Genomic DNA, 27,290 nt, shown 5'->3' with positions numbered 1-27,290 from the left:
AGGGGTGGAAGCAAAATATATTCTGACATAATAAAAACTGAAATCCACATTACATTAATACACAACTTGCAGAAAACGGCGGACAAGTTCATGGCGCCTCCATTGGTAATGCTGTTGGCCCACCCTTAGCCTCTATGACAGCTTCCACTCTCGCAGGCATACGATCAATCAGATGCTGGAAGGTTTCTTGGAGAATGGCAGCTCATTCTTCAAGGAGTGCTGCACTGAGGAGAGGTATCGATATCGGTCGGTGAGGGCTGGCACGAAGTTGGCGTTCCAAAACGTCCCAGAGGTGTTCTATAGGATTCAGATCAGGACTCTGTGCAGGCCAGTCCATTACAGGGATGTTATTGTCGTGTAACCACTCCGCCAAAGGCCGTGCATTATGAACAGATGCTGCATCGTGTTGAAACATGCAGTCACCATCCCCGAATTGCTCTTCAACATTGGGAAGCAAGAAGTTGCTTAAAACATCAATGTAGGCCTGTTCTGTGATAGTGCCACGCGAAAACAACAAGGGTTGCAAGCCCCCTCCATGAAAAACTCGACTACACCATAACACCACCGCCTCGGAATATTACTGTTGGCACTACACACGCTGGCAGATGACGTTCACCGGGCATTTGCCATACCCACACCCTGCCATCGGTTCGTAACATTGTGGACCGTGATCCGTCACTCCACGCAGTGCTTTCCACTGTTCAGCAGTCCAATGTTTACGCTCGTTACACCAAGCGAGACGTCGTTCGGCATTTACCAGCGTGATGTGTGGCTCATGAGCAGCCCTTCGACCATGGAATCCAAGTTTTCTCACCTCCCGCCTAACTGTCATAGTACTTCCAGTGGATCCTGATGTAGTCTGGAACTCCTGTGTGATGGTCTGGATAGATGTCAGCCTCTGTCAGTCAACGGACGAGGTCGTCCTGTGCGCTTTTCTGCTGCACGTGTCCCTTCACGTTTCCACTTCACTATCACATCAAAGCCCGTGAGTTCCGTGGGGCGCCCCATTCTGTTCTCTCACGATATCTAATGGCTACTGAGGTCGTTGATATGTAGTACCTGGCAGTAGGTGGCATCACAACGCACCTAATTTGAAAAAATATGTTTTGGGGGATTTCCGGATACCTTTCCTCACATAGTGTATAATACACTTATGAATGGTTTTGTGTCAGTTTTACACAGTGCATTAAACAATTAACTTCTAAGCACCACATTCAAAATATGTTTAATAGTTACTAATGAGTCGCATAGGCCTGGCTTGCGCAGCAGAGTCTTTCGAAGGCAGCAGCCGTGATACTTACCCTCTGCACTACGCACTGCCCTGACGTAATCCAGCCACTTTCCATGCACTGCTTGTAAGGCAGGGAGGAACGGAGGGCCTTCGATTCTGGGTTTGTTAACGTAGTGGATCAGCGCTGCTAAATAGCAATAAATTTACATATTCTTGCTAATATGTAGGGTTTGTACCTTTGTAACTTCCGTGTAAAATACTCAAAATACACTATGTATCGTTATCTTCTGAGGAAGAAGGGTGGGGGAGGGGGATGAAAGTTACCACCGAAAATTGGTTCACGATCATTGAAAAGGTGAGAAATGCTCCTCTACAGGTCTGTTTGCTTTGCTCTCTCCAGCGCTTATTGGGCATGTAACTCATGTACAAATAATAGGACTTACCCATACTTTGTTCGGAATACATTTGACATTCTGAATATATTTTGTATTTTACACTGATGGCATGAATCAAGTCCTAGACTTTCAGGTCTCTTTATAACTAGTAATTACTCTTAAATGTTTTCTTAAAATTCGATACATGCGGTTTCTGGAGAGAAGCATGTTTCATCGGGCCACTCAACCTTCTTAAATTCCTTCTCTTCTTTTTCTTCTTTTACCTGGCCTTATCTGGTGTCCCTTGGATGGGTCCCCCCCCCACCCCTATAACGGTGGTTCTGTAATCCTCCCATCTACTTCTAGCGTTATCCCATGTGAAAGTGTAAGAACAGGTTTTCAAATGTTTGTGAATCACATGTTCGGGACGTGCCTGCCAACCCAGTGTTCACGTAATCGGACGTCGGAAACCACCTAAAAGCCACCACATCCAGATAGGCTAGCACACTAGCCCTCGCCGTTTATCTGCTGGGCGAATTCGGTATGGGATCAGCGTGCCTCTGCGAATCCTGGAAACAGTGTACTAAGTTCTGCTGTCTGGACGTGTGCTTAACCGTCTGAATGAGTCACTTTTATCTGAATTATACGATTCTCATTAAATACTTTGGCATGACAATAGAATTCAACTTCTCAAGAGTCTGGGTCATTGCACTGCGATACCAGTCTTCATGAGCTTTGCATTTACTTTTTAAACTGAATTTTACATGCTGCGTTCCTCCTTTTTCTCGGGTAACTATATTGGACTTGCATTATGCTTCCTGGAGTCGTTAATCTTCAATAAAATTTCCCATTTAAAAAAAGCACCACCTAATTTTTGTAATAGCCCGCCTTTACTTTAACCAGATTCGTTGGACTAGATGTATTCAGTTCCTAATTTTTGTTAGCAGATTTAACGTCAGTGAAAAAAATTAAATACTTTTTTCATCGTAATTCTTTCTATTTTTCAGCTTCCACCCCACCAGTAAATCTGAGAATAATCAACGCAACAGAGAACAGCATGTTGGTGGAGTGGGGCATGCCTGATAACATCAATGGACAGCTGAGATCTTTTATCATAATTGTTGAACAGATTGACACACAAGTTAATTCTAATGAGTGTTGTGATGATATCCCATTGCAAGATTATCGTGTGTCTTCAGAGGAACCTTCCTACCAATATGAGGTATATGGACGAATGTTACAATCTATTTCATACAAGTCTTTAAGTTATGGTCTCTTAAAGCATATTTGAGGAATAGGGAGTTGCCTCTTACTAACTAAAATAATTGACGAATACTTGAGGAATAGGGAATTGCCTCTTACTAACTACTAACTGGCTATGAACTTACTCAAGTAAGAATATAAAATTTCAGGATACAAAAGACAGTCTCAGATCTCTTGGTCTATAGCAAATGACAGTGTAGAGAGGGTAGAGTCCCTCAAACCGTTAAGTGAAAACAACATCACGTGAGTTAAGTGAAAACAACATCACCTCAGATGATGTTGCCCGCAGCCGGCAACGAAACGTCAGGGAGAAGTATTTCTACTATTGGACCACGGCCTCTTAGCCCGGAAGTTTTAATTAGTGAAGACGCCGGCCGTGAAAGCCTACACGCTATGATTGGACGACTTTTGTTATTTATTTGTCTATCGGTTACATCCCGAACAAAGCCACAAAGTTTCAAGCGCTCCTAAACAGCAGTGGAACTCAGGTAACGCTAGGTATAGAAAGCTTTCTGAAATTTACAGCAGTGCCATTTCTAGAGTAAATGTAATCGTATATACAAAGGATCATCTAATAGAAAATGGACATAATGTATCCATCACAGTAGATGAAAAATTCTTGTCCTTTGAGACACAGACTGAAGATGCATTTGAGACTGTTTGTGCAAGACACAGTATCATCAGTCGGCGCAGGCGGACAGATGGCTCCTTCTAGGGACAACTAGGCATCCTCATGTGTAGCCAAAACGTTTAATGAAAAACCCACGTCACTTGAATGTATGTTCCCCAGTCATACTCTCAGCACTGAAGGACTCTTTTGTCATCCAACATATGATTAGGATGATTTCAATAAGTGGACATCCTAATAACCTAGGTGATTAATTTCAAAGTTACTTAGAACACATACTTCGGTAGCGCCTCATGATAGAAATGGAAGAGGATCGTTTGAAAAGTTCTAGGAATATATTCTCATATGTAGCCAAAACGTTTAATGAAAAACGCACGTCACTAGAATGTATGTTCCCCAGTCATACTCTCTTCACTGAAGGACTCTTTTGTTATCCAACATTTGGTTAGGATGATTTCAATAAGTGGACATCCTAATAACCTAGGTGATTAATTTGAAAGTTACTTAGAACACATACTTTGGTAGCGCCTCATGATGGAAATGGAAGAGGATCGTTTGAAAAGTTCTAGGAATATATCCTCATATGTAGCCTAAACGTTTAATGAAAAACCCACGTCACTAGAACGTATGTCCCCCAGTCATACTCTCATCACTCAAGGGCTCTTTTGTTATCCAACATTTGGTTAGGATGATTTCAATAAGTCCACATCCTAATAACCTAGGTGATTAATTTGAAAGTTACTTAGAACACATACTTTGGTAGCGCCTCATGATGGAAATGGAAGAGGATCATTTGAAAAGTTCTAGGAATACATCCTCATATGTAGCCAAAACGTATAATGAAAAACATACATAACTAGAATGTATGTACCCCAGTCATATTCTCATCACTGAAGGACTATTTTGTCATCCAACATTTGGTTAGGATGATTTCAATTAGTGGACATCCTAATAACCTAGGTGATTAATTTGAAAGTTACTTAGAACACATACTTTTGTAGCGCCTAATGACGGAAATGTATGAGGGTCGTTTGAAGAGTTCTCGGAATATATCCTCATGTGTAGCCAAAACGTTTAATGAAAAACCCACTTCACTAGAATGTATTTTCCCCAGTAATGCTCTCATCACTGAAGGACTCTTTTGTCATCCAACATTTGATTACGATGATTTCAATAAGTGGACATCCTAATAAACCTAGGTGATTAATTTGAAAGTTACTTAGAACACATACTTTTGTAGCGCCTCATGATGAAAATGTATGGGGGTGGTTTGTGAAGTTCTTGGAATCATCACGAGAGGTCAGCGCTAGCACAACGAGTTGTTCACGTGATATTCATTGGACTGTTGCCTGTAAACACGTGCCACGTCAGTGATCTCGAAAGAGAGCTGTGGCGGTGAAGTGGCTGTGTTGTTGTTCCCGCGTAGTGATTTGCGAAGATGGTAAAATCGAAATTCGAGCAGTGATTAAGTACTTTGTAAAGAAAGGCATGAAGGCAAAGGGCATTCGTGCTGATTTCCAGAATACACAGGGGGACTCTGCTCCTTTACACTGAACTGCTTCCAGGTGGAGAAATGCATTTAAAATTTTTCGGGAGAGCTTTGATCATGATCCGCACAGTGGTCGGCCAAGATGTGTCACTACTCCAGAAATCATTGCAAAAGTGCACAAAATATTCACGGAGGATCGCCGATTGAAAGTGCGAGAAATTGCTCTTGCTTGTCAGACGTTATCTGAAAGGGTATATCCCATTTTAACTGAAGAATTAGAATAATAAATGAAAAGCACCAGTTTGCTTTTGTTCCACAATATTACTTTTATTGCTAACCGGTTTTCGGTTTACAAGGCCATTTTTAGACATTTATTATTATAATGTTCTTCTACCAAGAACCGACGGAAGATTCTGTTAATATGAAGAATTAGAAATAAAAAATTTTATCTCCAAGATGGGTACCGCGAATCTTGACGCTGGATCTAAAACGCGTGAGAATGGACATATATGAGCAATGTTTGACCAGTTTTAGGAGGAACGAACAAGATTTTTTGCTCCGGTTTGTGACCACAGTTGAAACTTGGATGCACTACTATACCCCAAAGACAAAACAACAGTCAAACCAGTGGAAACATGTTGATTCTCTTCCACCAAAGAAGGCAAAGTCAATTCCTTTGGTGGGAAAGGTCATGGCATCAGTGTTCTGGGATGCGAAGGGGATTCTGCTTGTAGATTATCTCCCCACTGTGTAACCAATTACTGGAAAATACTATGCTAACCTTCTGGGCAAATTGCAACAAAAGATACGCGATAAAAAGCCACGTTTAGGACGGAAGAGTGTCATCTTCCATCGAGACAATGCGCGCCCGCACATATGTGCCGTCGCAATGGAAAAATTACACGAACTAAGGTACGAATTGTTGCCACACCCACCTTATTCACCTGACATGGTTCCGTCAGACTTCCATCTCTTCCCAAAACTGCAAAACTAACTTGGTGGACGAAGGTTCACTTCAAACGAAGAACTGATTGCCAGAGTTGACATTTTTTTTGCCTGCCTGGAGGAAACTCATTTTCGAGATGGGATCAAGGCACTGGCATATCGTTGGACCAAGTGCATTAATCTACAAAGAGACTTCATTCAAAAATAAAATAGTTTCAGTGATGTAAGTTTTTTTTTCCTATTCCGTTCTGGGAACTTTTCAAACCACCCTCCTATTACCTCTAATGGCAACAAGAAGAGCAGACCATTTAGATGATTTCCGTCTTGTGCCAGTGACTGTTAGGTAGTTCTTGAGACGTTGATTCGAAATTAGAGAGTTCAACTAAAAGATACAAGAAGATTTATATATTTAGTAAAGTAGATAAAGTGGCAGCAGTGTCATACCTCGAAGGAAAACTCGAAACATTTAGCTCTGCGCAGGAACATGTAAAAGAAATATGGCTTGGCTGTAGGAAAATTGCTCATCAAGCACTTCATAGATATGTATCTAACGTAACAGTTTTCGATGGGAGAACCCCTCCATGGTATATAGCAGCCATAACGAAACTGACTACTGCACATTAGATGAAATATAAAGTATAGCACTGTAGATAGACTTTGTAAATGAAACGTGTGATTATATGTAAAAGCTGTCAGTGTAATCCACAATATTGTTCAGGCAATTGTGAATGACACAGGAACTGAAGGTAAAGGTTGCGAAGCAAAATCAGAAGTGCTAATTGCGTTGACAAAAGTTGCTTTAACTGTGAAAAATTCCGGAATACTGTCCCAGTTTAATTTTCTCACCACTGCAAAGATGATGGATACCCATACAGATGTTGGTGAGTATTGTTGGGGAATAGCTGATGCCGTCAGAATTGAACAACTCCTCATGATCTGATGGAATCCCTATTAGAATCCGTTCAAATTTGCCGCAAAGTTACTCTCTCGTTTAACCATAGCACGAGTGTAAGTCAATCATTATCCGCAAAGTAGTTATAAAATTTTATTGTAATCAAATAGGAAACTTACAAGAACATCAGTTTTAGACATCGTTGTACAAGCTTCCTGATGCTCGCATAAAAGAAGGTTCTCGGTTGAGCTGCGAGCCAGGAATGCTCCACTTCTTCCACTGCTTCGTCCGAGACAAATCGACGTCCCTTTAATGCCTGTTTGAGTGGACCAAACAAGTGATAGTCAGAAGGGGCAAGATTGCGACTATATGGAGGATGATCCAGTACTTGAAATTTGAGTTTCTGGAGCGTTTCAGCAGTGTGGGCAGCAGTATGCGGACGGACATTGTCGTGCAACAACACAACACCTTGTGACAGCAATCCTCGGCGTTTGCTTCGAATTGCACGCTTTAGCCTGGCAGTAAGCATCTCACTGTAACGTACATTGTTTATTGTTGTACCCCTTTCCCCATAATGTTCCAGTACTTGACCTTGTGCGTCCCAAGGAATAGTAAGCATCATTTTTCCTGTGGACGGTTGGGTCTTGAACTTTTTCTTGCACAGCGAATTTGGATGTTTCCATTCCATACTCTGCCGTTTACTCTCCGGCTCGTAATGGTAGATCCATTTTTTGTCACCAGTAATGATCCTGTCTAAGAAGTTGTCTCCTTCGTTACAATATCGATTCAGATGTCCTAGCGCGTTTTGTTTTTGCAACTATGTGAGTTGTTTTGGGACCCATCTTGTACAAACCTTATGAAACCCAAGTCTGTTGTGGACGATTTCGTAGGCAGAACCGTGACTAATTTGCAGACCATGTGCCACTTCGTCAATAGTTAATCGCTTGCCTAAGACAATCATTTCACGGGAGCGCTCAGTGGTTTCTTCATTTGTGGCGGTAAACGGTCGTCCGGCTCCTTCATGGTGTGTAACACTTGTGCGACCATTTCGGGATTTTTCAATCCATTCTTAGACACTCTGTTGTGGCAAACCACTATTCCTGTACTGTACCGTACGTCTTCGATGAGTTTCGGCCCCTGACACGACTTCCGATCACAAGAAACGGATCGCTGAATGTTGCTCTTCTTTATGCAAATAGACTGTGGAGCAGCCATGATTAACAGCACGGCAGCGATAACGAAACTAACCTAGCAGTTTGAAAATTATAATAAGCAAAGCATGCGCTATCAACCTAAAACGACACTACCACCGAAAGAAACAAAAATATAACTAAATTGCAGATAATAATTGACTTCCCCTCATGTACGGTATACCCAGTGAACAAAAAGTGTGCCCAGATGGAACGAAGCACAAGCCACACTTGTCTAGAAGCAGCTGCCTGAAGTGGTCCAAGAAACCTTCGTCCATTATCTGCGACACCCGTCCGTTGTAAAATCTTATAACAAATTCTGAGCCCAATGACCTCCATCATGCCAACCAGAGAACATCGGTCGATCCCAATTCACGCGTATCCAGCACAACAGTCGGAAAGTCAGGGATCAAAGCAGTCATGTGGATGCTACAAGGGTCACTCCAAAAGAAATGCACACTATTTTTTTAATCCATCTTTTATTCTACATGTTTGAAAGTTTTACAGTATGCAGATACATCCATTAGGAACAATATTTTTATTTCTCCACATAATTTTCATCCCTCTCAACTGCCTTACGCCATCTTGGAACCAGCGCCTGTATACCCGCATGGTAAAATTCTGGACCAACCTGCTGGAGCCACTGTTTGGCTGCGTGCACAATGCAGTCATCATCTTCAAACCTTGTTCCACGAAGAGAGTCTTTTAGTTTCCCAAAGAGATGATAGTCACATGGAGCCAGGTCAGGACTGTAAGGCGGGTGTTTCAGTGTTGTCCATCCGAGTTTTGTGATCTTTTCTACATCTACATCTACATCTACATCCATACTCCGCAAGCCACCTGACGGTGTGTAGCGGAGGGTACCCTGAGTACCTCTATCGGTTCTTCCTTCTATTCCAGTCTCGTATTGTTCGTGGAAAGAAGGATTGTCGGTATGCCTCTGTGTGGGCTCTAATCTCTCTGATTTTATCCTCATGGTCTCTTCGCGAGATATACGTAGGAGGGAGCAATACACTGCTTGACTCTTCGATGAAGGTGTTCTCGAAACTTTAACAAAAGCCCGTACCTAGCTACTGAGCGTCTCTCCTGTAGAGTCTTCCACTGGAGTTTATCTATCATCTCCGTAACGCTTTCGCGATTACTAAATGATCCTGTAACGAAGCGCGCTGCTCTCCGTTAGATCTTCTCTATCTCTTCTATCAACCCTATCTGGTATGGATCCCACACTGCTGAGCAGTATTCAAGCAGTGGGCGGACATGCGTACTGTAACCTACTTCCTTTGTTTTCGGATTGCATTTCCTTAGGATTCTTCCAATGAATCTCAGTCTGGCATCTGCTTTACCGACGATCAACTTTATATGATCATTCCATTTTAAATCACTCCTAATGCGTACTTACAGATAATTTATGGAATTAACTGCTTCCAGTTTCTGACCTGCTATTTTATAGCTAAATGATAAGGGATCTATCTTTCTATGTATTCGCAGCACATTACACTTGCCTACATTGAGATTCAATTGCCATTCCTTGCACCATGCGTCAATTCGCTGCAGTTCCTTCCACGGTTTTTTGACTGACATGTGGCCGTCCATTGTCGTGCAAATAGCAAAACATCCTGCTTTTGCCGATGTGGTTGAACACGACTCAGTCGAGCTTGAAGTTCCTTCAGTGTCATCACATACGCATCAGAATTTATGGTGGTTCCACTTGGCATGAATCCACATGCAGGAGTCCTTCGGAATCGAAAAACACCATAGCCATAACTTTTCCAGCAGAAGGTGTGGTTTTCAATTTTTTTTCTTGGGTGAATTTGCCTGATGCCACTCCATTGATTGCCTCTTCATGTCTGGTGAAAAATGATGGAGCCAAGTTTCATCACCTGTCACAATTCTTCCAAGAAATTCATCTCCACTATTCTCGTACTGTTCCAAAAGTTCGCTGCATACCGTTTTTCTTGTTTCTTTGTGAGCCACTGTCAACATCCTGGGAACCCACCTGGCACAAACGTATTTTAACGCCAACACTTTCAGTATTCTGCAGACACTTCCTTCCCCTATCCCAGCGTAGCGTGACAGTTCGTTCACTGTGACGCGTCGGTCAGCAGTCACCAATTAGTTAACTGTCTGCACAGTCTGGAGTGTGTGCAGTACGAGGCCTGCCGCTGCGAGGACAATCCTCCATATTGCCGTGCCCGCTTTCATCACGTAACCTGCTTTCCCACCGACTAACTGTACTGCGATCGACAGCAGCATATCCGGACACCTTTTTCAACCCCTTGTGGATGTTTCCCACTGCCTCATTTTCACAGCACAGGAATTCTATGACAGCACTTTGCTTCTGACGAACGTCAAGTGTAGCAGCCATTTTGAAGACATGCTGTGACGGCGCCAATCACGGGAACAGGTTGAACTAAGTTTGAAAACAAGTGGGAAGGATGCATCTACAGACTGTAAAACTTTCACACATGCAGAATGAAAATTGTATTTTTACAAAAATAGTGTGCATTTTTTTTGGAGTGACCCTCGTATATGTCTATAGATCAAAAAACTTTTGACTCAGTACTCCGCCGACGTTTATTAACAAATGTACGATAGCTTAAAAAGATATTTGTCCCCTGATTGAGGATTTCTCGCAGGGAGAGCACAGGTAAAAGATCGTCTACAGATGTGGAAGTAAGTTGCATGGAAGCGTGTAGAATCCTTGCTGTTGGTATTATTAATAATAATTTTAGTCTATTTGCGGAATTTCTGCTGTTATCTATAATGAAACACTACCTGAAAAACTTTCTAGAATGGTCTTGATGAAGTTTTAAGGTGACACAGAGGTGGACAACTTAGTTTAAATATTTATTAGTGTAAATCTGAGCACTTTTCAAAACGTGGAAAACTAGTACACCCGTAATTGCGATATCAGTCACTCATAGATCATTTGAGTCTTCTCATAAGGCTGCAAGAGTGTAACAATTTGTGGGGATGTAAAATTGAATGGTAATATAGGCATAACATTTCTGCATTGAGACATGTCGCCATCGTCAAGTGCGCTGAAAAAACCTACATAATTGAGGCGCAAGACCGACTGATCCCTGCCTACAGCCTCTAGTCCTGATATCTTTTCACCAGTATGAAAAGGATTGGTCCCTTGCAACAGTTTATTTTCTGCCTCACACAATGTCTCCAAAGTCTTTCACTTTATTAACTTCTGCGGGTTGTTTAGGCTTACTACACGTATCAAATTTCCACGTAGTTGTACCATTATATACACTCCATGGAACACCCATAGAATCAAACCCTTTAACATTGAATTTACCGAGCACGTTACTAGGAGCATTGCGTATTTTCTTCATGTGAACCTGTTCCTCAAAACATTTCTTCGAAGCACTACCATCAGTAGTAATTCTTTCAAAATTCACATGTAACCTATAAATACTCGGTTATTCTAAATTATGGACCCACTTTCAAAAATTCGCATGTATTCAAGTACAAATCCAAAATGAACAAGCTTTATACCTACAAAAAGACGAAGTTTCTCAAAGTTTTTGGCGGGCGGCGGCGGGAGGGCGGTGATGGTTTCAGAAGCGGCCGGTAGAGTTCTCGCGGCAATGGGGCCGTCATTCCGTTCCCCTGTCACTTGTGAGTGAGATGGTGACTGTGCAGCACAACGTTGTGTGAGTTCGCGAAAAGTGAGTCGCAAATTGCAGTACAACGGGCATTTCGTACCAAATTCTGTATTAAACAACCAACTCACAAAAGTTGGTTTAGGGAATTTAAACAGACTGGGAGTGTGTGCAAAGGAAAAAGCACAGGCCGACCGCGTGTGTCAGAGAAAGTTTTGTGTGCAGTCCCAGTAAGTCTACCAACAGAGCCAGTCGAGAACTTGGAATACCCCAACCAACTGTATGGAGAGATCTGAGACGGCGTTTGCTGCACAAGCGCTACCGATTACAACTTGTGCAGGTTCCCAACCCCCAAAGACAAAGAGAGGCGACTCGCGTTTTGTGGTCATGTGCTGGTAAATGTGGAAGATGACGCATTCCTACAGCGTGTAATTTTTAGCGATAAAGCGACGTTCCACCTTAGTGGAAAATTCAACAGACGGAATGTTCGCGTATGGGATTTGGAAAATCCGCATTCACCATTCCAACACGAAAGAGACTCGCTGCAGATCAACGTGTTCTGTGCCGTATCCCATACAAAGGTTTATGGACCACTTTTCTTTGCGGAAACAACTGTAATGGGGATCAAGTAAGTGCACATATTGGAACAATGGCTCTTACCTTAAGTTATGGAAGATTCCCAGGACTTCATCTTGCAATAGGATGGAGCTTCGCCCCGTTGGCACAATGATGTACGAGGCTTTTTGTACGACTCCCTACCTCAGCGCTGGATCCGTTGCAAGGGACTCGAGGACCTGGCTCTGCACTTCTGACCACCGAGATCTCCTGATCCCACACCCTGTGTCTTTCTCTTATGGGGTTACGTGAAGGAAGCTGTTTACGTACCACCCCTGCCAACCACGCTGAACGATCTGTGGAACCAAATCACTTTTGCCGTGCACTCAGCAACAGCAGATAAGCTTTCGTGTGTGTAGGACGAGTTTGGCTGTTGTGTCGCTGTTTGCTATGCAGCCAAAGGTACTTACATTGAACATGTATAACATTTATCACTTTTGTAATTATTAAATAATTATTAAAAACTAATTCATTGAAAATTATTACAAATTATTAAATTAATATCAAACATTATGAAAAAAAGATTTGAAACTTACTCTTTTCATTGGTATAAAGCTTGTTCATTTAGGATTTGTACCTGAATAAATGCAAAGTTTTGAAAATGAGTCAATCATTTAGAATAACCCTGTACATGTAATTACTTTATTAATTCTGACATATTACAAAGTAAAAATGAGGTAAATACTTAGCATATCTATAGAGAAACATCAGGATCACCCTTGCCATATGTAAATTCCAGATTAAATGAATTAGTAAACTTGGTCCTCCAATTACACAAATGACCAAGAATCAGCAACATTGGGCTAATATTCCTGTGCCACCACATCGGGCAATGACCAGTGACATGTCAGCACATGTCAGTGGCTGAAGAGACGATTGCGTCAGTACCCTGTAGGAGTGAATAGCCTGTAGAAGTGAACTGGAGTTTGTTCTCTACCTTCTTGCTGGAACCGGTGTTGATCATCCTGTAGGAGCGATAATCTAGAGTGCCCTGCATCCAGAATCAATTGCACTCTGCAGTCTTGATTTGAAACTAGCTAAGATACTATTGCTGTGTTCATGATCTGGTTTTGGACCTGAGACATTCGCCTCTTGTGGGCAACCAGTCTACTGACTGAGTTACCCAAGCATGACTCAAGACCCATCCTCTCATATCCACCAGTACCTCATCTCTTGTTTTCCAGACCACAGAAATTGTCTTGTGGGACAAGCATTCATGGTACACAGTATGTTGTGGTTCAAATGGCTCTGAGCAATATGGGACTTAAATTCTGAGGTCATCAGTTCCCTAGAACTTAGAACTACTTAAACCTAACTAACCTAGGGACATCACACACATCCATGCCAGAGGCAGGTCGCGCAGTTCCAGACTGTAGCACATAGAACCACTTGGCCACCCCGGCCGGCAGTTTGTTGTGAAGACCTGGCTTAATCACAGGGTGGAGGCTGATTTCCAGAGCGAATGTTTATCATCAGGAAGTTTCAGATCAATCATCATTCCGTTTCAGAGTGAAAATTAACTGTGGCTAAGCCTGAATAGCCCTGTCAGTAGAACACTCACCTGTGGAATATAAAGGTACAGGTGTTGTGGGTTGGCAGAGCCACAGTGTTGCTTCTGTCAGCAGGGATGACAACAATGTCTGACACCCTCTCTAATGTCACGAACGGCTGACCTCTCCCTGCCTCGCTGCAGCAGAGTGGCTGTAAGCATCCTGTCCACTCTGATAAGACCTGGTGCTGGTTCCCCAGCCGTGCTCAGATTGCTGAGGCAGAGATTGTACCTAGCGCCTTTTCTGATAGTCTCTGTAACGATACTGCCCAAGTCTTCCACCGTCTGTGCTAAAATCCTAGTGCGTTCGAATGCCATAGCATAAGTCCCAGTGGAACACAAGTCTATGACCATCGACTTGTTAGGATACATTAGTACATTGTGTCGTTCGAGCTAAAGCAGTTATAGCCCTCAGTCACTAAATTTAAGTCTTTTGACCACTTTCAACACTTCTATGAGTCCTTTCATCATAAATTAAGTATTCAAATTGGTTTATAACATAAGTACTAATTACTGGAAAAATATTTATATATAAAAATGTAAGTACTGGCTAACAGTACAAGAAAGAAGCAGTACTTACATGTCACGTATAAGATAAATATCAAGCAAGGAAGGCTTTAATCAGAAGAATTTAAAAATGCGTGGAAGGCGACCCACTATGGGCTGCTCACAACTATAAAGCCACAGGTAGCAATAGACTGAGGCGCCTGCGTTAGCAAGTGCACGCAGGTGAACCTTACACCAACAGTGCTATCTAGTGGCTGTAAATATAAGTAGGCTACTTACCATTTAAAATACAGACATCTGGATGTTAATATGAACAGTATATGAATTTACAGGTAAAATTTTATTAGACAACAGCTGACAGGGTAATTTTTTTATTTAAAAGCATAGAAAAACAATTTGAAGACTGAAAACTGTTTAACAGTACAAAAACAAGCAGTACTTACACCTCGCGTATAAAATAAATTAAAACTGTGACTAAAGCTTTTTCCCTTAATATAGTTTAAAATTGTGACTAAAGCTTTTTCGTACGTGAACTGCAAGTACTGCTTCTCCCCTTCTCTCCCTGTGTGTGAAACCGCCTATTGATGGTCCTTGTGGTCTCTGGAGTGCCAGTTGCACGTCAGATTGATGATAACGACGAATTTAGGTTTGTCAGTGCCCCTCTGACGATTGCTCGGTGCTCAAGTTCTGTCATATCTCTAGGTCGACCACTTCCTCCTTGACACTGTGTTCAGCACTCGTTCACTCACTCTCCAGATAGTGGCATTTCTAATATTCAAATGCTGAGTGATTATCGCCGGTTCTTCCAACTGGTTTCTTTGGGCCGAACTACACGTCTTCTCTGAAATGCTGATACCAGTGAATCTTATCCACACAGCTGTCTATGAGGCAGAGTTACTGTCCAATTGAGTATGGTGAATGAAATTTACCGATACTGTATGGCTCAACAGCGACAAGTTAGCTGTCTATTCTCCCTGGCAGCTGTGGCTTGAAACTGCTCTGCAGAGTTACAGGTTCATCCGCTGGCCTCCAAAAATTACAGCTTGGCATTTTCCGTCCATACGTCTATGAATATCAATTTGCGACTAATTTGTATGACTCCTACGTAGTGTGTCATTTTCTATTGTCTAAGGGTGTTTTCTGGGCTATCATGTCATTGCTGGATGATTTATTTTTGTTGAAACCCTAACATCTTAGGCCCTTGTGTGAAGGGCTATTCGCAACTGTAAGTGAATATCTCTCTATATTACTGCCAATAACGGAAGGTGTACTGGTGACTGCAGGAAAACTGACAGATCACTGTGTGCGCTTTGGGATAATAAGCCGTGTAGTGGTGACTTGAACAAAATTGACAGATTATTGTCAGGCACTGTAGGATAATAAACTGTGTACTGGTGACTGCAACAAAATTGACAGATTATAGTGAGGCACTAAGCGATAATAAATTGTGGTGACGCTGATAAAATTGACAGATTAATGCATGGTATTATGGGAAAACGCGTTTGACATCGTCTTATAGAAGAAGAAATTTGATAATTTGCAACTCAATCAGACGATATGGCATTTCGACGTTTCCTACACTTATCAATTTATCCGAATACTTTTTATCTATGAGAGATCTGTACTTTCCAGGACGGAAATTTTACCATTGGTCTGTGATATGTACAAAGGGGAGAAATTGCACCCATTGTAGAAGCAGACATTCGTAGAGTGGATCCGGTAACAGTTGATGAAATCTGTACAGAAGCAGTAAGAGTATTAGCTCCTAGCAGTAACGTAACTGTGGGCGATAGGAAGGCTCCTAATCACCTGAATGAGGACAACAGTATTACATTCTTCCTGCTGTCAACGGCAATGCAACAGGAGCTATGGAATGTGGCCCACTATCACACTAAGGTTATGGATATATTATTTCTTCAGACATACAGGAAGTGGATTAATTGACCTAGTGACAATATCCTCAGGAGTCTTGGATGGTTAATAAACAAGTCGTCAGTCAAAGAGAGCGCTCAGAAAGATGTGTTGAGTTTAGTCTTGCTGCGATCGAGACATAACGGGAGGAAAAAGTCACTTTTTATGTGGTACCGCCGCGCGGGATTGCCGAGCGGTCTCAGGCGCTGCAGTCATGGACTGTGCGGCTGGTCCAGCGGAGGTTCGAGTCCTCCCTCGGGCAGGGGTGTGTGTGTTTGTCCTTAGGACAATTTAGGTTCAGTAGCTTGTAAGCTTAGAGACTGAAGACCTTAGCAGTTAAGTCCGATAAGATTCCACACACTTCTGACTATTTTTTGATGTGGAACCGCTGTTTAACCGTCATTCCGCTTCGCGAAGTGTTGGAGCAACTGAATCGGATTTTTCCTGTCAGTATCTCAGAATTCTTTAAATATTGCCTCACGACCACATTATTCCAATGCGATGATGTGTGGCTATTCGAAGCCCGTTTATCACAGTGATAGCAAAACAACAAAACGGGATATGTGGTTTCGTTACGCGGATGTGTTGTTGTTGTGAAGACATCATGGACTAGAAATAATTTGTTTTCGTGAGCATGTCAATGGTTTTAATCCAAATATTCAATTCGGTATGGAGTAGGAGGTAGATGGATGGGTTCTGGAAAGAAGATGGAATCATGGCTCACACTGTAAAATGAAATCGAATGTCCATCGACCGTTCCTACCCTGGGATTGAAACCATCATCCACGACAAAAAGCGATGTTTTACAGAAACGTCGGTGGATAGAGCGAGGTACATCTGTGAACCAGAGCTACTGGACACATCATTTTAGTATCTCGCCAATGCATTCCTAAATAACGAATATCCGTATGCAGAAATAACAAAGACGTTAAGATAGACATGAAAAGGTCATAACGAAGTACAGGTGTCTGCGTAGTTCAAGGTTTTCCTGACGTTCATAAAATACATTACTGACGGCACAGGAAAGATGGTGAGTAAATGAAATATCGCTGTAATCTGCAAATCCATCCAGAAGATACAGGAACATCTTCATTCGGCCAAGGGTGCTCCCAAACCGCTGCAAATAGCCGGAGTTTGCAGGACATTGGGCAGTTGTGGAGGCGTATACTTTGGCACAACTAAAATATCGGTCGGCAAACAGCTATAACAACACCTGAGCAATTGTAGAAGGGGAGAAACTGACATAGCTGTTCTTACGGAACATGCTTTGTGACAAGGAGACCATGGGACTCGTTTTGGTAACACTCAAGTACTGGCAGCCACAAGCAGATACTATAAAACACCGTAAAGAAAGCCCATAGAAATCGCTAGACACGCTAATAATTTTCATCGGTAAGAGGCCGTTGTGAAACTAAACGCTACCTAGCTTCTGGTGCTGAAGAAGATGCTTACCATGGGGTGGTAGTAACAATGGACACGGGCCGAATACAAATGGGGTATTCAAAACATGTGACATCACGAGTCTGTGTGGGAGCAAATGGAGACGAAATTTTGGATCAATTACTAGTTGATATTTCCAAAGAAACTTTCATCCCCCTAACCTGTTCTTTACATCTAACTGACAAGTCAAATGCCAGTATTCATAGATTTAGCTATAAATATTTTTTCATACAAGTAAATATTTTCTTCAATATTTTCACCCCCTAAGGGAATGAATTTACAAAAACAGTGAAACACGTTACTTTATATTTCCGACACTAAATCTATTTACAAATTTTCATAATTTCGCTTTGAAAACGTTTTCATAATGAAATAATGTCATAGAACATTTCATCCTCTATTTCACTCCCTTGGGGGGTCAAATTTCCAAAAACACTGAAACACGTACTTTTTTCATTTTTAGCTGAAAGATCAAATACCACTTTTCATACCAGTTGCTTTACAAATGTTTTAATAGTTCCTTACTTATTATTCATATGCAAAACAACTTTCGTCCCTATTTTACCCCCTTGCCATTTAATTTCCAAAAATGCTGAAGTTAGTACTTTTTAATTCTGTCTGGGAAAATAAATCATAGGTCGATCTTTAAAATTGCATTAATGGCGATACATTTTCAAAAAGTTTTTCCTTCCCTGTTTCACCCCTATAGGGGTTAAATTTCCAAAGACAGTGAATTCCTATTTCACTCTTTTGTAACTGAGAAGTCAAACAGCAGTATTGATACATTTTGCTTTAAAATGCTTTCACAACGAAATATTTTCATAAAACATTTCACCTCCCTATTTCACCCTCTTAGGGACTCAATTTCCAAAAACAGTGACATGCATATTTTTTTGTTTCTAACAGAGGAGCCAAACACAGATTTTCATAGAATTAGCTTCAAAAATGTTAGCATAATGAAATATTTCCACTCTCATCCGTTATTCCACCCCCATACCAGTTGAATTTCCTAAAACAGTGATACATGTAGTTTTTTGTCTACCCAAGAAGTCAAATGCAAATTTTCATGAATTTAGCTTGGAGAGTGTGTCCATAATGAAATATGTCATGAAACACTTAGGTCGCTATTTCAAACCCTATAGGGGTCAAATTTCCAGAAACACTTTTTTACTTGTAACCAAGATGTTAAATGCCAGTTTGCATAGATGTAGCTTTAAAAATACTTTAGTAGTTCTTTTACAATTATTTATTTTCAAAAAGTGTTTCACCTAGCATTTCAACCCCATATGTGGTTACATTTTCAATAATGCTAAGAAACGTATTTCTTCGTTCTGACCAAGAAACCAAATACCAGTTTTCATAGATCTGGCCTCAAAATTGCGTTAATAGAAAATATTTTCAAAAACATATCTGTCCCTTTTTCACTCACTAAGTAGTGGAAATTCGAAAAATACCTTCATAAGCGATTCCTACAGTATAAAATCATCATCCTCTATAAATTTCAAGTTTCTGTCGTTAGAGGCTTGCTCTGTTCGATAATGAGTCAGTGAGTGAGTGGGCCAGACGAAACATGGCCATTTATATACAGAGGTTAGAAGAATAATATTACAGTAATTGTGACCAGTTTGTGACCTCTCATTATAAAAGTGACACATTACCACATATACTGTTGACAGAATTCATGAGTGCGATAGTGTCTGGTTTTACAGTATGAAGTAGTTGCATTTAAATTACATAACAAATGTCCAGACAAGAAAATGAACCCTCTTGCCCTCTAGATACTTGTTTTTAAATAAAAAAAGTCTTACATTTAATATTCACACTCCCACAGATATTTAATACAACCTTAGTGAATGACCTTTTACATACATATTCATTTAAAGTAAATCTAATCATTAAATCTAAACGATCATTACCTGGTACAATTAGACGAGGAACTATGATGGCCTTCTTATTACCTGTAGCTTGTGGAGGATTTATGATTCTGGCACATATGCGTATTTGACTTTTATGAAATAGTCTGTAACTTTTGAGAGACATAGAGAATTTGGAACGTGGCTTGTTGTAGTCTGTGCTGACATTGTCACTTTTTGTTAAATAATTCATATGCTGTGATTACTTCAGTGGTTTAAGTGTTATTAATTTCTGTTGTACTGTGTAGTATTCATAATTAACTGTTGTAACTTGCTTATCATTGAATCATGCATGAAGTTAGAATGAGCTCACCTAACAGCTGCAATTTTTATGCTGTAATTGCTTTTATGTTAGCTTGTTAATGAGGCCTGTAACATAGTTCCCATGGAAAAGCAATATCCATCGTATGTTTTCGTTCACTGTAGTCGCCATTGTGTTTGCTCCAACCGAAACATGGCCCTTTATATACAGAGGTTAGATAAATAATATTACAGTAATTGTGATCAGTTTGTGACCTCTCATTATAAAAGTGACACATTACCACATAAACTGTTGACAGAATTCATGAGTGCGATAGTGTCTGATTTTACAGTATGAAGTAGTTGCATTTAAATTACATAACAAATGTCCAGACAAGAAAATGAACCTTCTTGCCCTCTAGAAACTTGTTTTTGGATACAAATGTCTTACACTTAATATTCACACTCCCACAGCAATTTCATACAACTTCTGTTAATGACCTTTTACATACATATTCATTTAAAGTAACCGCTTCACTAATGCCTGTTTGGACCCACCAGTAAAATTACCACATCCAGCAGCACTCTGTGCTAGTGTAGCCAGCCCTTCTCAGCCACCAACTTAACACATAGTCAATGCCGCCTCTGTTAGCTGAAGGCTCCATGAGGCAACTACCCATAATATCACAATTCTGAACTAAGAAAACCGCGTTCCTGATGCAGTTGTCACATTTCTCAGTATATTATGTGAGACATTACACGAAATAAATGAAAAGAAGTACTTTAGAGTCACTGTAAGTGTAGAGTTCCAATGTAACGTAGTTTAAGAGAGAATATAAACTCGAAATACATTGTGGAGAATGAAAATGCTAATACAAGTGAAGAGTTTCCTTAACTGAATAACTTCGTAATTTTTGAATATATTTGGTGTTTATGGAAATTGTGTTTCTCTTTAATACTGAATGATAAATTAGTCGGAAATATATTTAGGGTGTACATTTCATACTTTACAACTTTTCTACGTATAGAAAGTTGTTACATGCTAAATAGCTTCCTCTGTGAATTATCAGAGTGATCAATGGATACAGTATAACTAATGAAAATAAAAAAAGTAACAATTATTTAGGAATAAAGTTGATGACTCAGCGAAAGGCAGAAGTGCTTTTTCGTCGATAGGGACACAAACAAATGGTAGGGAACTCGGCTAGCATCTTGAATGCACATCCTTTTTCTAGCTGAAAGAAAAAAAAAACATGCACACAAATACAAATACACACAATCACTCACCTGCACATGCCTGTGTCTCTACATTGTTAGAGGTGTGCAGTAGGGTGGAGTGAGGGATGGAGAGAGGCCAGAGGCAGGGAGTGGTTGGGGAGTGCCAAGCGACTTGTGGGAGAATGGCAAGGCGTCTGTGAGATACCTAGGGGTGCAGATAGAGGGGCAGGTGGAGAAGGCTGAGCACACTGTTTCGTGGACTAGGGAGTAAGATAACAGTACATAATTAGCTGATGTGGGGACAGGTTGGGTGGGGGTTCTGGGACATGGGATGGTGTACCCCTCTCTCTCTCTCTCTCTCTCTCTCTCTCTCTCTCTCTCTCTCTCTCTCACACACACACACACACACACACAATTGGGTAGTGGGTGGGGGGTTGAGGCACAAGTTGCCTTGGTTAGAGTATCAAAGGATATGCTGTAAGAATAGCTCCCAAATGTGCATTTCAGTAAAGCAAGTGGTGATAGAGAGGATACAGATGGCATGGGTTGTGAAGAAGCCATATGTTGTGCTCTGCTGCATGTTGTGCCTCTGGCTGCTCTACCTTGTTTTTGGCAACAGTTTGGCGGCGGCCAGTCATTCTAGTTGACAGCTGGTTGGTTGTCATACCAATGTAACACGCTGTGCAGTGGTTGCAGCGGAGTTTGTATGTAACATGGCTGCTTTCACAAGTGGTCTGGCCTCTCATGGGCTAGGATAAACCTCTGACAGTACTGCAGTAAGCTGTAGTCAGTGAGTAGATTAGCCAGGTCTTGCATCTGGACATTTCACAGCAGTATAATCCCTGTGGCAGAGGATTAGGGATGGGAGTGGCAAAGGAATGGGTTACGATTTTGTGGAGATTGGGTAGGTGGTGGAAAACCACTTTGGGAAGCCCAATTCAGCCACTCAGCCCGGCCTACCCAAGTCCCATAACAGGCTTATCCTACCGTATCTGAGCCTGGGCCAGCTGCGAAAGTAGCCATGTTGTATACCAGCTCTGTTGCAGACAGTACACAGCGTGTTACATTGGTCTGATAACACAGCAGCTGTCAAATAGAATGAATGGCCACCACCAGACTGTCAGCAAAAACTGGCTGGACCACCCAGTGCTACAACATGCGAGGTTTCAATGACAACTTCACAACCCATGCCATCTGGATCCTCCCCGCCACCACCATATTCTCTATGAAGATGGGAGCTATCCTTACAGCACGTTTTTTGCTCCTGCAATCTTCAGGTCGAAAGCTAAGGTAACTCGCTGCCCCTCCACCTGCACCCAGTAGTGTGTGCGTGTGTGTGTGTGTGTGTGTGTGTGTGTGTGTGTGTGTGTGTGTGTGTGTGTAAGTGTTGGTGTGCGTGCGTGCGTGTGTGTGTGTGTGTGTGTGTGTGTGTGTGTGTGTGTGTGTGTGTGTGTGTGTGTGTGCTTTCCCCCACCCAGTACCCCTACATCAACTAAACGTGTGCGGTTATCTTACTCCCTAGTCTAGGAAATCATGTGGCCAGCCTTGTGACACCTGCTGCCTTACCTGCACCCCTAGGTAGCCCATAGACGTCTCCCCACTCTCCCACAAACCGCTAGATGCTTCCCCAAACTTCCTCCCAGCCTCCCACTTCTCTCCACCCCTCACCCAACCCCATACCCCCACCACACCCCAGTATACTTACTGTAGGCCAGCAAAGAGCTGGCAGTCGATTGAGCATTATGTAGGGAGACATCTGTGCACATTTGTGTTGTGCACTCATGTGGATGTTTTTCCTAGAGCTAGAAAAAGGAAGTGCATTTCTTAAGCCATCCCAGTACTGTACCCTTTGTTTGTGTGCCTATCGACAATGCAGCGCTTCTGCCATTCGATGAGTTGTCTCCTTTATTCCTAAGTAATCTGTAGTTTTCAAGCAGAACATCCTGTACATTACTATTAAAATTTTCAAAAGGTAGTGTTTCTCTTCTGTTCTTTAATGAAACAGTCAAATATGTTGTGTGTAGCCAATCAATTGTTTTTTATGGTGTACATGCAAGGGGAAAGCAGTCTCGATAATATCCAGCTACTAATGTAAACAGGCACTAAATACTTTATTCAGATTATTATTCCAAAGAACAAAGATGGATATAATCAAAAAGATTATCATGATCATAATCACAGTCTTTCAGATCCAGAAAACTCATGGCTTGTAGTGTACATCAACTTTCTATACGTGGTACCTGTAGGTGGATAAAAAATATATTTTAGTTTCACAAATTTATTTTGAAATTATTCAGTGCATCATATAGACAGACAAGTCTTATCATTTCTTATTAGTGTTCTTGAGGAATATAATTTCATATATTTCTATAATTTATAATTTTCTTCCGTGTAAATTTTTTTATGGAAATATAGAAACATCTCACTTTCTAGTCCATACGCTATTCTTCGCATGAGTTTTTAATTTTACATAATTGCCCATAACTTAATGTAAAAAATGTGTCACCAAATCATATTTCACTTCAAAGCAAGGTAGCATTTTTTTCTGACGTGGCTCCTTCAATTCTGCACTTTAAATATAAAAATAATGTACATCTGACACTAACAGTTCTTTATTAATGAGACTTTTCTCTGCTTATTCCGCTCACTCTCCTTTTGTTTCTGTCTCAGGTCATCGTATATTCATATCTGGTGTAAAGAACACTACAACAACATTAAAGATGTTCTGTGTCAAAATTCATCTTCTCCAGGCCTCGTTGTAAACTTATTCATTGATATTCTATGCAGCGCTGTGTGTGCACAACAAAAAAACATAAGCCTCCATTTGGAATGGTTTCTTAGTATTCTCATGCAAATGTATTCGTTCTCAGGTTACAGGTTTGTCAGCTGCCAGGACATACTCCGTGGCCGTATCTGCGAAGACAGTGACTCTGGGTGATGAATCGCGGATAATAGGCCACACTTATCCTCCAAAAGCAATTTTGCCACAGAACGCACTCACAGTAGTTAACACAGAAAGTGGTAGCTACAGCTCTGATGTAGTTACTTTGCAGATTCATGCTGCTGACAGGATTAGTGGTGTCAACAGGTAACAAGGAAAGAATAATCTATGGATTGCTTTCTGCACTACCAAATAATATTTGTAGATGATGCCATAGTTCTTCTGACATGAGGCGTATTGTTTTCTCACATGAAATCTGAATTAAACATAATGCAGCTTATAAAATATTACACAGACTGTACTTTTCAATATTATGCTAAAATCGTAAGTTTGACAATGGAAAAAGTTTGGTAACTTTCGTATTTCTAATGTAATATGAGAAATGTAACTTTCGATTTCTCTTACTCCCTACAGGACATACATCCTCCTTTACCTGGCCAGAGACTCAAGTACGCAGCAGCCATTTGAAGACAACGAGTTAGCTACTTTATTGCAGTCAAGATTTATTGAAAATTATCATCTCATATCAGAGTACACACAGGTAGGTGATTTTCCATTTGCCTGCTGTTATGAATGGCTGCCCATGTTTGAATTATACGCATTAGGCAGAATTTCCAAAATACATTTCCAAAGAACGTCTTTACTTCTCAAATCTTTCTGAAATATATGAAAAAAAGAATAAAGAAAGGATGCACCATCACTGATAACGAGAAGAAATAGAAGTTTCAAATACATAACAAAACATAATTACTTAAAAGTCGGTTTTAAAAGCTACTTTTGTGAACATGATGGTAAGTTAGTTACTTTAACATTTCTGAGACGAATGTACCCAGATAAAGACAATCACATGTGATGTGTCACTGGTATTTTGATATAGATGAGTTAGTTCAATTCCTAGTAGTTTCTAGATACATGCTGGCCTGGCAGTAATAGGTGCACACGTTGCAACATATTTCTGTGGATCCATGTCTATGTCAAGTCCCAAACTTATCTGTGATGTGTCCTGTTGAAAAGTATGACACTGAATATGGAAATCTGCTTGTGCCATGAGAACTTTGAATTCAGTGCTCTTCTTGGTGTCATTTTATAGAAGTAGTTTTATACTTCAACAGTATCTTGTTCTCTCCCTTCTATTGAATCTCCACGATAACACTAAAGCAAATTTATACTGTACAAGCACACATTACAGCCATCAGCACTGTATTCTGTAGTAAATTACTAGTGATTATAAATATCAGAGCACCAACGTCTTACAAGAAATAGGGCAGAACCAAATGTAGTCTACGATACATTAGAAAAGAAACTAGCTTTGTATCTCAGAAAGCTTCTGAAAAACATATAGTTGCATGCAGAACTTAAACAAACGTCTGTCTGTTAAAAGTTTTCAGCAGTAACAAGAATTAGGCAGGCAGCTGTAATTCAGTTATTATAAAATATCCGCTATCCTAATGTATCAAAGTAATTGAAATATAACTATGGAATCAGTTACTTACACTGATAGATTACAGTTATGAAACCCTGCCTGTTTGAACACTTGAGATCATGGCTGAAAACATGTTACGTGTTAATGGATATAGGTAAGCTCTGTGGAGCAGACATGTGGAACAGAGGAACTGTTGCCCCAACGAAAAACTCACCAATATTTAAAAACACACTTTGCTGGAAACGGTAGAAAGGAAGTCATGCTGAATCCTTTACAACTGTGTCCATATTGTGAACATCTTATGTAGAAAACTTTAACCCATTGTCTAACCACCTTGAAGATATCATTAAAAATGAGTGACTGCTATTAATTTTAATATACAGCTACTAAAAAGTCTCCTCCAATTAGACTTCATTGAAATCAATAATATTATGAGTTGTCCGTCTAGTGTAAACTTTTAAAGGAGGACACTCAAAGATATCCTCTAAAGAGTCTTTATAGACATATCATTATTTTAACAGTCTTCTGAAAGTCACTCTCAATTTAATAACACTTCAGTTACAGGCGTAATGTTTGCTTCATCGCTTGTAAATCTCGGATTCATAATTTACTGAAAGTACATATTTTTTGTGCACGACATTCTAATGAAAAGAAATTTTTGTGCGGTTCGAATGAGAATCTAGGAGTACAGCTACTTAAATCAATATGTGTTTTGTCCACAACACAATCGTCACTGTTGTAGATTCTCATCACAGTCTTTACTGTCCGACTCCAGTAGCTGAATGGTCAGCATGATGGATTGTCAATCCTCTGGGCCGCAGTTCGATTCCCAGTTTGGTCAGGGAATTTTCTACGCCCACGGATTGAATCGAGTGTGGAATTGGTCAAACCGAATGAAGCCCTATCCTCACTTACAGCATTCCACTGTGTATGTAGTTCTATAATATTTGCCTTCATTTCAGCCATTTTTAGAACAAAGACTGCACAGCTTCCCACGTGGTAACCCCCTATGTTTCTCATTCTGGCACTGTGGAATATCTATGTAACAATTACAACAGAGAAACGAAACAGGAACAACAATGGTATCAACAACCACAACAACAAAAACATAGGCAACTGCAATGTTAAAACATTACTTCTAATTCTTATGTGTAATACTGAGAAATCTTGCCTCAGTTTACTGTTTCACATAAGGAACAAATTTTTGTCATATTTAACACTTAACTGATGCTAGCTCTGTGCACAGTCTACTCTGTCCCATTAAGTTGTACTGTGTGCGTCTTACGGGACTCATGCTAGCGTAATCATCAACATTTTTCCAAAACTGTAACAAGTCGACAGGTTCCTCTGGCTTAACGAAGTGTGCCATACAGCGCTGCCATTTGCCAGTCATAACGCTTGCATGCGGAACATGAGAGATATACAGTAATACAGTGCAGTCAATCCAGTCAGCCTTATCTAATTCGATGCTGTATGCTGCAGCTGGAGACGAGGTCTTTGATTCAGCTGTAGGAGTGACAAGAAGGCTTCTGACTCAATTTTCTAAGGTCAATCGTGATTGAGCTTCAGGGAGGATGGTGGGTCCAGGCTCCTAGTGGTCAGGAAGGCCTTCAGCTCTCCACCTGGGATTTGGCTACGGCGGGGTGGTGCGTAGGTTCTAGGTTGTTGCCCAACAGTTTGCCAGTGGCAGCCATACCATCGGTATATTTATTCCACTCCCAGAAACCGACGCTCGTGGTGCTGCTTGGTTGCAGTGAGCACTCCCGTGCTGCAGGCTGGCCTCGTTTGGTGAAATGTGGCTAAGTCCGTAAGTGTGCTGCCATCGTGGCTGGCGGTCAGCGTTGTCCCGTCTAGCACACATTAGGTTAAGGTACACAGTCTGACAGTGGGGTCCGACTGACTTGGGT

At 41.0% G+C, this 27,290-nt stretch overlaps 1 protein-coding gene across 2 annotated transcripts in view; it reads left to right on the top strand.

Moving 5' to 3' along the window:
* LOC126212942 (uncharacterized) overlaps window positions 1–27,290 on the top strand; it is a 485,086-nt gene that overhangs the window by 445,758 nt on the left and 12,038 nt on the right. For both annotated transcript variants that reach the window (XM_049940460.1, XM_049940459.1), the window contains 3 exons: window positions 2,613–2,827; window positions 23,890–24,107; window positions 24,375–24,501. In XM_049940460.1, the coding sequence (XP_049796417.1) occupies window positions 2,613–2,827; window positions 23,890–24,107; window positions 24,375–24,501 (560 nt within the window). The remainder of the gene's footprint in view (window positions 1–2,612; window positions 2,828–23,889; window positions 24,108–24,374; window positions 24,502–27,290) is intronic.

Source organism: Schistocerca nitens, chromosome 11 (genome assembly GCF_023898315.1).
Source record: "Schistocerca nitens isolate TAMUIC-IGC-003100 chromosome 11, iqSchNite1.1, whole genome shotgun sequence".
NCBI lineage: Eukaryota > Metazoa > Arthropoda > Insecta > Orthoptera > Acrididae > Schistocerca > Schistocerca nitens.
The sequence above is the reverse complement of the archived record's forward strand: the minus strand, read 5'-3'. Positions and strand labels throughout refer to the sequence as shown.